This window comes from Engraulis encrasicolus, chromosome 3, assembly GCF_034702125.1.
Source record: "Engraulis encrasicolus isolate BLACKSEA-1 chromosome 3, IST_EnEncr_1.0, whole genome shotgun sequence".
Lineage (NCBI taxonomy): Eukaryota > Metazoa > Chordata > Actinopteri > Clupeiformes > Engraulidae > Engraulis > Engraulis encrasicolus.
The window spans coordinates 14791989-14804488 of NC_085859.1; the positions used below are offsets into that span (position 1 = coordinate 14791989).

At 44.2% G+C, this 12500-nt stretch overlaps 1 protein-coding gene across 2 annotated transcripts in view; it reads left to right on the forward strand.

Annotated features, from left to right (window-relative positions):
* The window catches only part of tncb (tenascin Cb), a 102424-nt gene that overhangs the window by 79401 nt on the left and 10523 nt on the right, over window positions 1-12500 (forward strand). Inside the window, exons 15-20 of one of the 2 annotated variants that reach the window (XM_063194827.1) lie at window positions 867-1136; window positions 2470-2592; window positions 4546-4689; window positions 6462-6581; window positions 8456-8599; window positions 11943-12073. In XM_063194827.1, the coding sequence (XP_063050897.1) occupies window positions 867-1136; window positions 2470-2592; window positions 4546-4689; window positions 6462-6581; window positions 8456-8599; window positions 11943-12073 (932 nt within the window). The remainder of the gene's footprint in view (window positions 1-866; window positions 1137-2469; window positions 2593-4545; window positions 4690-6461; window positions 6582-8455; window positions 8600-11942; window positions 12074-12500) is intronic. The other variant, XM_063194828.1, reaches the window with a different exon arrangement.

The following is a 12500-nucleotide window of genomic DNA, read 5'->3' on the forward strand; positions in this document are numbered from 1 at the left end:
AAATACAACTCATGCAAAAACACCACTAGGGATGGAAAATGCTGACACTGCACAATGGTTAGGAAAAATAATTCAAACTTAACCTCCCACTCTTTTTCTCTTCAAGCCGCATGCACACTGTTGTCTTGCCCAATTATCTCCTAACCTCCTGAAATGCTTTGATGGATTTTTAACACTTGACATTGCGCCAAAGAATTGCATGGAATGGCATCAAGATCTGAGTAGTACCCTTAATATTTTGCTTTGCTTTGATGACGAAAATTCTATCAAAGCACTAATCTTGCTTGCAGGGGCGCTGACAGCTTCGGCCGGCCTCAGGACAAAGTGATCTGAAAGGCCCTCTCATTCAATACATTCAATGTAATGGTGACTTCATTCTGCCCCCCCCCCCCCCCCCCCTTTTCTCTGGACTACCTTTGCCACCCCCCCAGCCCACCTTGTCAGCTTCCCTACTTGCTTGGAATGTACTGTATATTTTTATTTGCACGTTCGAACCTTGTCTACCGTTAAACTAGTACCGCCTTGGTTCCCAATAACTGCTTTTCTGAGTTCCCCATGTTGGGAACGTCCACAAGTGAGATGCGAGAAGTCAACTTGGGATGTAGGCTACCTTCACACTGGACCGCACCGAAACGGACAGACATGTACCGAAAAGGTCCCGTAACGGACCGAAACGGAATGGAAGAATTGAGTATTAAATTGGATGTTACGTAAATACAGATGAGTTCTTGATCTTGGTAAATCTGGGTTCATTTCGGTCCGTTATTGGTCCTTTTTCGGTACGTTTCTGTCCGTTTCGGTACGTTCCGGTGTTTTGGTACCCCCGCCAACTTGTTGTGCCCCCCCCCTTCCTTGTCAACACCCAGAGCTGGAGCCCGAGGTGGAGCACCTGTTTGTGTCTGACGTCACGCCCTCCAGTTTCAAACTGGCGTGGAGCGCCCCCGAGGACGTCTTTGATAGCTTTGTCATAATGATCACCGACGAGGCCACAGGCACGCTGAAAGAGCTCACCGTGGCAGGAGACGTCAGGACGCAAGACATCGCCGATCTTTTGGAGGACACAGAGTTCAAAATCACACTCATTGGAGTCATTTTGGAGCGTCGCTTCCCACCCCTTTCTGGTGTAGCTAAGACAGGTATTTCGCTCCTCTCCGCCCCCTTTTGCTGGCAAGCAGATGGAGACAACCATCGCAAGACAGCTCTTAATCCAACTACTACTACTGCTACTAAACTTACCAACGGGGTAGATGGTATAGATTTGTGTCCTGTCTTAAGTGTCTAACCAATGTACCATGTGAGTCTTACATCTGTTTTGTGCAATAACAACGAGACTAAAATACGTATTTGTGCCAAGGTCTGTCGAAATTTGTCCGGACCATGATTCTTAACTGTCTGTGTGTCTTGTCTGTCATCATTCTTGGGGATTTTCCTGTGGATGTTGCCAAAGACTCTCATCTCCTGAAGCTCAGGACTTGAGCTTAAGAGTCGATAGTGTTACATTGGTGCTCTTCTGGTTTCGTCCCTGTCTGGTTTTGTCTGATATTTGTTCTCTGTGTGAGCCCTTGCATGTGAACCTTTGTCATCTTTGTGTTTGTGCGTGTGTGTGTGTGTGTGTGTGTGTGTTTGTGCGTGTGTGTGTGTGTGTGTGTGTGTGTGCGTAAGTGGGTGTGTAAGTGCCTGTGCGGTCATGCGTATATGCTACATGCGTGCACACGCTGTGTGTGTGTGCGCATGTGTGCGTGCGTGTAAGTCCGTCTAGTCCAGCGTTGCATCCCTGTGTGTCCCTAACTGTCCCCTTTACTCGTCGTGCCCATGACTCCATGACTCATGGTGGTGTTGCATGCCCGCCTATTGTGTCCCTGAAATGTGGGCCGAGTTCAGATCCTCTCTCTCTCTCTCTTTGTCACGCAAAGCCCCAAGACATCATGGGATGGCCACTGACAAGGCCTTGAGTCACTGCCTCCTCGCCCCCTCTCTCTGCGTGGGTCCTGCATTCAAGAGTTTGGAACAGTGTGACGCTGTATTGTACTTTGTCCATGTATTTCTCTTCTTAACACCTATTGAGCTTCAATCTCTTACATCATAATAACATTTCTGCAAGTGACCCGGGTTCGATTCCAGCCTGGGTCCTTTGCCAACCCTTCCCCGTCTCTCTCTCTCTCTATCTCTCTCGTTTCACTTTCTGACTGTCCTATCATAAAATAAAGTCATAAAAGACAAAAATATCTTAATATATTAATAATAATAACAACTTCTCAATACATTATTGTTTCCTTGTGGTCTTCCTCCTACTTTCACAGGGCGTTCTTACAGCGAGAAATCCCATGGAGACTGGAGGTTCTAATCTTGTTTCCTGTGGGTCTCGGGGATGACCCCTGTGGGTCCCCAGTGGTCTCTATTCTCAGTAATAAGTAATAACTTTGTTTCCTTCTTTTCTCTGTCCCTTCTTTCTTCTCAACTCCTCTGTAGGCTTGGGAATGCCACAGGGCATCCATTTCTCTGACGTCACTGACACTTCTGCCACCGTTCACTGGAGCGTCCCTCGCGCCCGCGTGGACAGTTACCGTGTGTCCTACGTGCCACTGCTGGGAGGTACGAGCCCTCTACTCTATACATTACATTACACGTAGCTGACACTTTTATCCAAAGCAACTTAAAGTTAATATCATTACAGGGTATTGGTTACCAGTGTTTCCCCCAGAATTTTAGTTAGTCAAGGTGGTGGGGCGTTAAAAGTGTATTTTTTTGGCTAAGCACCTTTAGAAATTCACAATACATTCACAACATGAAATCTTTTCAGGGGCCTAGTGAAGGTGGTAGGTGTTTCTTGTCAAGGTGGCCGCCTTAGCAATTAAGTGCTGAGGGAAACCCTGGGTTACAGTCCCTGGAGCGGGGTGGGGTTAGGTGCCTTGCTCAAGGGGACCTCAGCCATGGAGGGAGTAGGGGAATGGAAGATCTGAAGTCCATCTCCTTTACCACTAGGCCACGGTCATGAAATACATATACAGTATGTATATACACAGTTATGGACAACATGGATTCAGCAGCTACAATCCAGTGCCACATTTCCCAACTAACCTGGTTTTACCTGTTTTGCCTGTCCAAATGTCCTATTTGGACAGATAAGACCAGGGCTGCGTTTCCCAAAAACTCTTAAGTTGTACGGAAGCCTAAGTAGTACTTAAATATGAGGGGCCAAATAGGTAATATATCAGAAATAGGTCTCACAACATCACTAAAAGTTTATATACATACATTATTTTACCTCGTACATGCACTTGGCACAACCATTTTATTTGTATGTGCGAGAACAAAATATTGTATGTAGACATATAAAATGATTGTATGCATAAACTGTTGATGTTGATATTGCCTAAGTGGCCCCTCATACTTAAGTACTACTTAGGCTTAAGTACTACAAAAGGGTTTTTGGGAAACGCAGCCCAGGTCGATTGGAATAAGTGGCACTAGATTATAGCTTCTGAATCCAGGTTCCATCACCGTTACATGTATGTATATGCCAATTTGATAGTTGGTTCTTCATAAGACATTATTAAAAGATGTTTGTTTTTGTTTACTTTATTTCTGTTATTACATGGAGCCAGAATGTAACTGCTGTCATTGACACCAGAGCTCTTAAACCAAAATGTTTCTTAATTTGTTCCTAATGTGCAACAATTTCAAAACAAATTATGCCTAATAGTGGAAAGCAGCTGTCTTGTTTTTTTGTGGGTTATCTTTATTATTTTTTTGCACAACTGACACGTGGCTAAGAGATGGTGTCGGTTCCGCCGTTGAGAATCCATTGCTCGAAAGTTCTCTTGTAATTGTGCGACTCAATCACTCACTCTCTGACGGCTTCAGTTCAGTCAGGCATAGAGTACAGTACACGCGAGCCAGCAGGAGGTTTTCACATCACTGGAAAGCCTAGCCACGGCTGCAGATGTACTCATCTGAAAGCGCTTAAGGATGTCATTCATCACTCCACTCCCTCTCTCTCTCTCTCTCTCTCTCTCTCTCTCTCCCTCTCATCCCTATGCTGACCGAGACTCTGGCTTTCAGTCTGGTCGTTGAGCTGTTTGAAAGGACTTTGTCAGATCGTTTGACTTGTGTGTGCATTTGCTTTAGTACTACTGCCCCCTTGTGGAAATTAGTCAGAATTGCTATTATGCGTAGTAGTACATGGATTCATCACTGCTCTCTGGATTCATCCTATGCTGTATGTTCTGTGTTGCTAATCAGGGCCAGATTAAAATGGCCAGGGGCCCCTAGGCTACAGGTCACTGTAGGGACCCCACTGAACAGAAATTCTGCAACAAAACTACATAGACAGCATCATAATTCTAAGCCAAGAATAAAGGACATTTGCATACTATTAAGGCACCTGCAAAAAACGCCTGCTGAATGCCTAAGCCCTTTTTGGAAAAAGGTGCCATTAGCCTATAAAAACTTAAATATCTCAGCCATGAAATAAGTTAGTGGAAGCCATGAAATAAGCATGTAAAAGCTTGTCCCCTGCCCTGCCGTCTCGTCGTAACTCCACAGGAAGCCCCATGACGGTGTCTGTGGATGGCGGTGAGTCCCAGACGGTGCTGGCCAACCTGATCCCCGGCACCACCTACCAGGTGACCGTCATGGCCGTCAAGGGCCTGGAGGAGAGCGAGCCCGGCACTGACAAGGTCACCACCGGTAAGCACCAGCGCTGCATCCATCCTACCATACCGGTTTCTCTATAAAGCCTAGGGTACATCAAACGCCCCTCGAAAATGAAAACTTCGCAATATCCCACTCTGCTCTTGCAGTATTGTTCCTTTGCACGATCATAACTCCCTTGTAAATTTCTAGGAAATTTGATTGATGTTAAAGGGTGGCACAATAGGCTTGGAATTTTGAATGGTAGTAAATGGGCATTTTTAGCTAAATCTGTGCAAAGTCTATTTTAAGACTGTTTTGATCAAAAACAGTAAGGACAGTCATTTCATCAATCAGTCAAGCATATTGTGCAACCCTTTAACATGAACCAAATTTGAGCAGAGCAGGATTTTCAGACGTTGGGGCGTTTGATGCACCCTAATAAAGCCATCAGTATTTTATATACCATATCATTCATTCATATCATAGCCATTCATTCCTATGAGGGAGGCGAAGTCAAACGAACAGGTGTGAAACGAAACGATTCTATTTGATTCACTGTGACGACCTGATGACGGTTGAGCTGTCAGAATTTTATAGTACCATATTTCTATAAAAATATCAGTACTCTACAGCAGTGGTTCCCAACGAAGGAACGTGTACCACTAGGGGTACGCAAGCACACTACAGGGGAAAAAGCGTAATTATAACAAATGTATGGAAAATGAAGTCACATTTTTGGGAGTTTGAGTGAGGGTACTCATGGTTCAACAAAAAGGCTTAGGGGTACTCATGTTGAGAACCACTGTTCTAGTACAGTGCTATAGCTATTAAACTCTCAGAATTGTGTAGTACCATATCTCTAGCAGTTGTCAGCATTGTACAGTAGGTAGTGTTGCACCGATACCATTTTTTGGCACCGATACCCGATACCTGGCTGTGCAGTATCGGCCGATACCGATACCATACCATTACCGATACCGATACCACCCTATTTGAAATGTATATGAAGGGCTGTAGTGCATACTACTTGGATGTAAAATCATTGCATGGCTGTGTCAGGCTGCTGCCTACCTTTATGAAACAGGAAAAAGAGTAATACAAAGTGAATCCAGCAAAAAATAAATATACTTTTTAAATACCACTATGAAATAACTAATTTCAAGGCTGTTTAAGTGTCATACAAGCACCTGTAAATGGTATCGGTGCCCTATTTGTTGGTACTCGCCGATACCGATACCGATACCACCATTTTAGTGCCGATCCACCGATACTGGTATCGGTATTGGTGCAACACTAATAGTAGGCCTAACATATCTCTATACACTACCTTTGTTAGGGGAGTATAGTACCATATCTCTATAAATCTATCAGAATTGCTGACAGAATCTGCTCTCTTGCTTTTTAAATGACCCAACAAAAACGACCCAAAAAAGTGCAGCTGTTAAAACATTTATGTATATCCCACTTGACATGATTTCCTGACGTCCTCCCTTTGAAAGTCAAACACAATCTGTGTGTGTGTGTGTGTGTGTGTGTGTGTGTGTGTGTGTGCGCGTGTGTGTGTGCGCGTGTGTGTTGTTTGTGCAGTGTCTGTGTGTGTGTGTGTGTGTGTGTGTGTGTGTGTGTGTGAGAGAGAGAGAGAGAGAGAGAGAGAGAGAGAGAGAGAGAGTGTGTGTGTGTCTTCGTCTTTGTCTTTGTCTTTGTGTGGTGGTGGTTGTGTAGTTGTGTGTGTGTGCGTGTCTGCCTGTCTGTGCCTGTGTGTGTCTCTCTCTGTACAGTATGTGTGTGGCATGTTTAAATCTTGTTTTTCCCCCCTCTTGATTAAGCGCTGGATAAGCCCCGCGGCCTGATGGCGGTGAACATCACAGACTCTGAGGCTCTGCTCCATTGGCAACCGGCCATCGCCACCGTGGACGGATACGTCATCACATACAGCGCCGACTCAGGTACAGCTACTGCACACAGTAACACTACAACACTCACACAGGTACTGCACACAGTAACACTACAACAGTCACACAGGTACCAAACACTCACACAGCAACACTCACATAGGTACTGCACACAGTAACGCTACAACACTCACACATAGGATACATAACCTACAGCGCAGACTCAGGTACAGCTACTGCACACTCAAACAGCAACACTCACACAGCAACACTCACACAGGTACTGCACACTCACACAGCAACACTCAGACAGCAACACTCACACAGTAACGCTACAACACTCACACATAGGATACATAACCTACAGCGCAGACTCAGGTACAGCTACTGCACACTCAAACAGCAACACTCACACAGGTACTGCACACTCACACAGCAACACTCAAACAGCAACACTCACACAGCAACACTCACACAGCAACACTCACACAGCAACACTCACACAGCAACACTCACACAGCAACACTCACGCATAGGATACATGACCTACAGCGCAGACTCAGGTACAGCTACTGCACACTCAAACAGCAACACTCACACAGCAACACTCACACAGCAACACTCACACAGGTACCAAACACTCACGCAGCAACACAGAAGTCCTCCAGAATAGAATAGAACAGAACAGAATAGAATAGAATAGAATAGAATAGAATAGAATAGACAGGATACTGTACATAACATACTGTACTCAGGTATAGCACATGGAGCGACACTGCCCCCTGCAGGATCTTTGCTGACACATGTTGCATTACAGAATAGAAAAGCATAGACTAGGATAGAATAGACTAGACTAGAATAGAATAGAATAGACTAGAATAGACTAGACTAGAATAGAATAGACTAGACTAGAATAGAATAGAATAGAATAGAATAGCATTCAACAGAGAATATATCAAAGAGAAAAGACATGGAAAGCAAAGCATGTGGGGCAACACTGCTCCATGCTGGATGACTGTGGCATGTTGGCTTTTTAAGTGGCATACAACAGAACAGAAAAGAGAAGAACAGGGTTGTGCTTCTCAAAGGCGTAGTTGCTAGCTGGTTAGCGACTTGGACAGTTGCCAAAGGGAAATTGCATTGCAACCAACAAAGTGGTTAATGTACTGTAGTTAGCAACTGTGGCTTTGAGAAATGCCCCCCAGTATAGAATAGAACAGAGAATGTCCACAGGATACATGAAATACACAGAGCAACACTGCCCTCTAGGGGGATCATTGGTGACATGCATGTTGCCCTCTAGTAAATATAGTAGAGTAGAAAGCCTTCACACACACGCAAAGCGAACTACCGGTACACACATGCAGTACGATTGAACGCATCTCGAGATGTATTTACAACATTACAATAGAAAAAAATAAATACTATTGCAAACAAGAAAGTGAAGGTGAGGGCTATTTTCTTATTACTGTAACCACCACTGAGAGTGAAGTCAAAATGAAATTGCTGTACGTAGCACTGTAATTAATGTAAGGCTTTAAAGAAATAGTTCGTCCTTTTTCGATTTTCACATATTTGCAGTATTTCCGAGTATTACACAAGAATGTGCATATGATTTCCTAAAATAACGTGGACTGTTCCTTTAACCCATTGTGTCCTGGAGCGACATATACGCTGCATTAAGGTTCTTGAGATTTTAGCTGTTTTTATTAAAAATGTGGGTATTGTTAGAGCTGAATGAACACATTCTAGCTTTTAAATACAACTTATTTCATGTTTCTATGTGCTTCAGAAGCTGAGATATTGAGGTTTTAACAGGGAGAGGGCACCTTTTCCCAAAAAGGGCTCAGGCTAAAATGGGTTAAAATGTCTTTTCCTTGGAATGATCAGATGTACTGTGTAATTGTGTTTTTCCTCATGTGTGGTAGTTGGCCCGGTGATGGAGCGCGTGTCGGGCAACACTGTGGAGTTCGAGATGACCTCCCTGGTGCCGGCCACCCGCTACACTGTCAAGGTCTACGCCGTGCGCGACACTGCCAAGAGCGCCGCCACCACCACCGAGTTCACCACAGGTACCAGTAGATCACTTCACCTACACTCTTCAACATACAGTACTAGTAGGCTACTACCACAGGTACTTTAGCTCACGTCACCTACACTCTTCAACATACTACCACAGGTACAGTAGATCACTTCACCTACACTCTTCAACATACAGTACTAGTAGGCTACTACCACAGGTACTTTAGCTCACGTCACCTACACTCTTCAACATACTACCACAGGTACAGTAGATCAGAAGCTTTCAAAGTGGGGGCCGGGGCCCCCTAGGGGGGGCGCGAGGGGATGATAGGGGGGCTGCAGCAGGTTGGCAGGAAAAATATAGCAAAATGAAATTAATAATTGCATGAATAATAATTGAAAATAAGCTTAATAATCCCAGTGGAATCATTTTCTTCTTTTCAATGTTTATGTATTACGGTATGGTGTTTGCAGTACTTGAATGGGTTTAGGAACGGAGCAATTTAATCGAGTTGTGAGCAAGAATGCACAATAAAAAATAGCATGGCATGGCCCAAGGGGGCCTTGGCTGGAATCTACCGGTGTATGGGGGGCCTTGTCATGGCAAAGTTTAGGAACCTGTACTGTAGATCACTTCACCTACACTGTAAAAGATTGCAGCAAGTTAAACGTAAAATAGTAAGTTGCCCTGGCTAGATGCCTCACGTTTGTAAGTTAACTCAACTCGAGGCTTAACTCAACTCAAGGCTTTCTCAAGTTGAGTTACGGTAACTTACAAATTGAAGGCAGCAGGGTAACTTTTTTTTTTACGTTTAACTGATTGCAATGTTTTACAGTGTGCACTCTCCAACATACGGTACACTAGTGCTGGGTGATATGGGGGAAAAAGCATTTATGACGATATGGGTGGACTACTTTATATCAGTGTTTCTCAACCTTTTTTTAGGCGAGGCACCCTTTCAGTTCATGAAAAATTTCAAGGCACCCCAAACCAACAAGCCGTAACATGGCATCGCATCCGATACCACAAAAGTTTGGAAAAGTAACACATTTGGAGACGTCACACGACCTACGTTCGAAGTTGCAGCTGACTGGGGCGACCTATATTGACTTTATTGTGCATAAATGGCAGATGAAAGATTTCACTGACTAGCATTAACTTATCAATTTAGCCGAATATGTATTATATTACATAATTTATTAATCAGCCCCGGCACCCCTGTTGAGAAACACTGCTTTATATCATGATAACGATATAGTATATTGTTGTCTCACCCAGCCCTACTGTACACGGTCCACTACAACAGTGTATAGTGCATTAGACTGCATTCAAGTAATTTTTTTGTTATGGATGCAGTGTTCGTTCACATTAAAAAAAACGGGGGAAAACATCTCCATTCTAATTCAAAAAATGTCAGGTGCTATGCACAGGGCTGCTGAACGCTTTTACCAGGGCAAAGACAAAATCATCTGAATGGTCCCCCCTATCGATACATAGAATGCAATGGGATGCCCATTCTGGGCCCCCTCTTTCCCTGGGCCCCAGACAACTAATCTGTTTGTCCCCCTGTTGGCAGGCATGCCTACCATATGTATTCATTCATTTGAGTACGGATCAGATCCTGCTCTTTGTTAACCTCTGAAACCATGTGTATGGACCATTTACAAAGTCCAAAGATTATGGAGAGGTTAAGAAGATTAGGACAATTCAATTATTCCACTGAGAGATTGGGACAAATCAACTCCTCAGGGGACTGCGCCGGTATGGCTGGCATATCAAGGTAGTTGTGTCACAGTTTCAGTGGCGGAACAATTGCACACAGGAAATAAACACTGATAGGAAAACACCCCCTCCCCCATACAGCCTGCCAAGGCAGGGCCCCCATGCACCAATCCTGGATGGACCTCCTGGACCAAAGGGCGAATGCCTTGCTTGCCCCCCGCTATGCTGCCGTGCAAAACAAGAACGCAGTAACTCAAAATGGTCGAAAAAAAAATTATATTGGAAATGGGCTTTAAACTGCCTCATTTGTCTTGTGTCAAAAAATGGTGGTCCAACACCGTCCCAGTGTGGAGAAAAATCATTTTGAAGGTGCAAAAATGACCAAAAATGACCTTAAATTTCTATCCTAAAAGAACTTGACCAGGAAGTGTCACCACCACTTTACCGACAACACAGTTTTCGCAGCACATAGGAAACTTTGAAGCCTTTTTTCTCCGTTTGCAGTTTTCAGAGTTAATGCGTTCTTGTTTTGTATGGCAGTGTGGCTCCACCCCTATACAGTTTCAATCAGTGCCCCTCCGATGAACCATTCAGTCAGAGCCAAGGGCTAAATTATGTTGCTCAAATGAGGCTGAGGGCCAAACAAATCGCCCGACCGTATGGCCAAATATAGCATACATATACAGTATATTTATGTTTTTTCCTAAGCTCATGGCAGGCCAAATATTTGCCATGCCCAGGCCTGATCTGGCCCGCGGGGTCGCCAATTTGGAGATCACTGAGATAGACCATAAACCTGTATGACGCTAGGACCTTGGAGTTAAAGCTGGCCAGGAAGGAAATGCAGAGAGCAGTATGACCCTAGAGCAGTGCCACTGATGGTATCAGTACTACAACGCATTCCTGACTCTATAAACAGACATAGCCAAGGTCACCAGGCAGCACTCAGGTCAGGGAAGAGAACAACAATCGTAACCTAGCATTATTTATGGTTATTTTTTATTGTTATTTATATGGACCATAGAGCAAAGGCACAAAGGGAAGGAGCACTTTACATATTTTTCAATTCATATTCAGCTTTCAGAGTACTTTGTCCCATGCCTGGCCAAAGCTGTCTTCAGCCCTGCCTATACCTAACACCATAGTCTATGTTTGCCTATACCTAACACCATAGTCTATGTTTGCCTATACCTAACACCATAGTCTATGTTTGCCTATACCTAACACCATAGTCTATGTTTGCCTATATCTAACACCATAGTCTATGTTTGCCTATATCTGACACCATAGTCTATGTTTGCCTATACTTAGCGCTATATTCTATGGTGTCTATACATAACACTGTAGTCTTGTAGTCACTGTAGGTTTGTCTATACCTACCTTTACCTGTGTGTTGTCTATACCTAACCCCATAGTCTATGTGTGTGTTGTCTATACCCAACCCCATAGTCTATGTGTGTGTTGTCTATACCTAACACCATAGCCTATGTGTGTGTTGTCTATACCTAACACCATGGTGTATGTGTGTGTTGTCTATACCTAACCCCATGGTGTATGTGTGTGTTGTCTATACCTAACCCCATGGTGTATGTGTGTGTTGTCTATACCCAACCCCATGGTGTATGTGTGTGTTGTCTATACCTAACCCCATGGTGTATGTGTGTCCTCAGACGTGGACGCTCCTCAGGACCTTGTGGCCACCAACATCCAGACGGAGAGCGCCATGCTGACCTGGAAGCCGCCCCGCGCTGACATCAGTGGATACATCCTCACCTACGAGTCTGTGGACGGCACCGTCAGAGTAAGAGAATGGAGATCAACTGGATACCATAAACTGCATACCAAACATAATGCTCAGCGGGGGCTTGTAGATAAAAAGACAAAAAACAAAAAAACAAAGAATATCAAAAATAGAAGTAAATCTCTATGCCCAATACTGAGGAGCTGCAGGTGTCTGAGATGGTTTTTCAATGATTGATTTTCAATGATTCAACTAACTTGCCTGATAAAGGCCTAGCCGTCCCACTGACATCCACCTCAAGATGATCGACTAGCAATAGCAATAATTTGCAATATTTGGCAATTACGTTACTGGCCCGGCCAATTTGAGGTCAAATTGACTGCATGTAGTCCCTGTAGAAATGAGTTTGACATCCCTACTGTATACTATGTACACTGTACTGTACTGTCTATTACGTAGTGGTGTGGATTGGCACTGCCCTCATGAT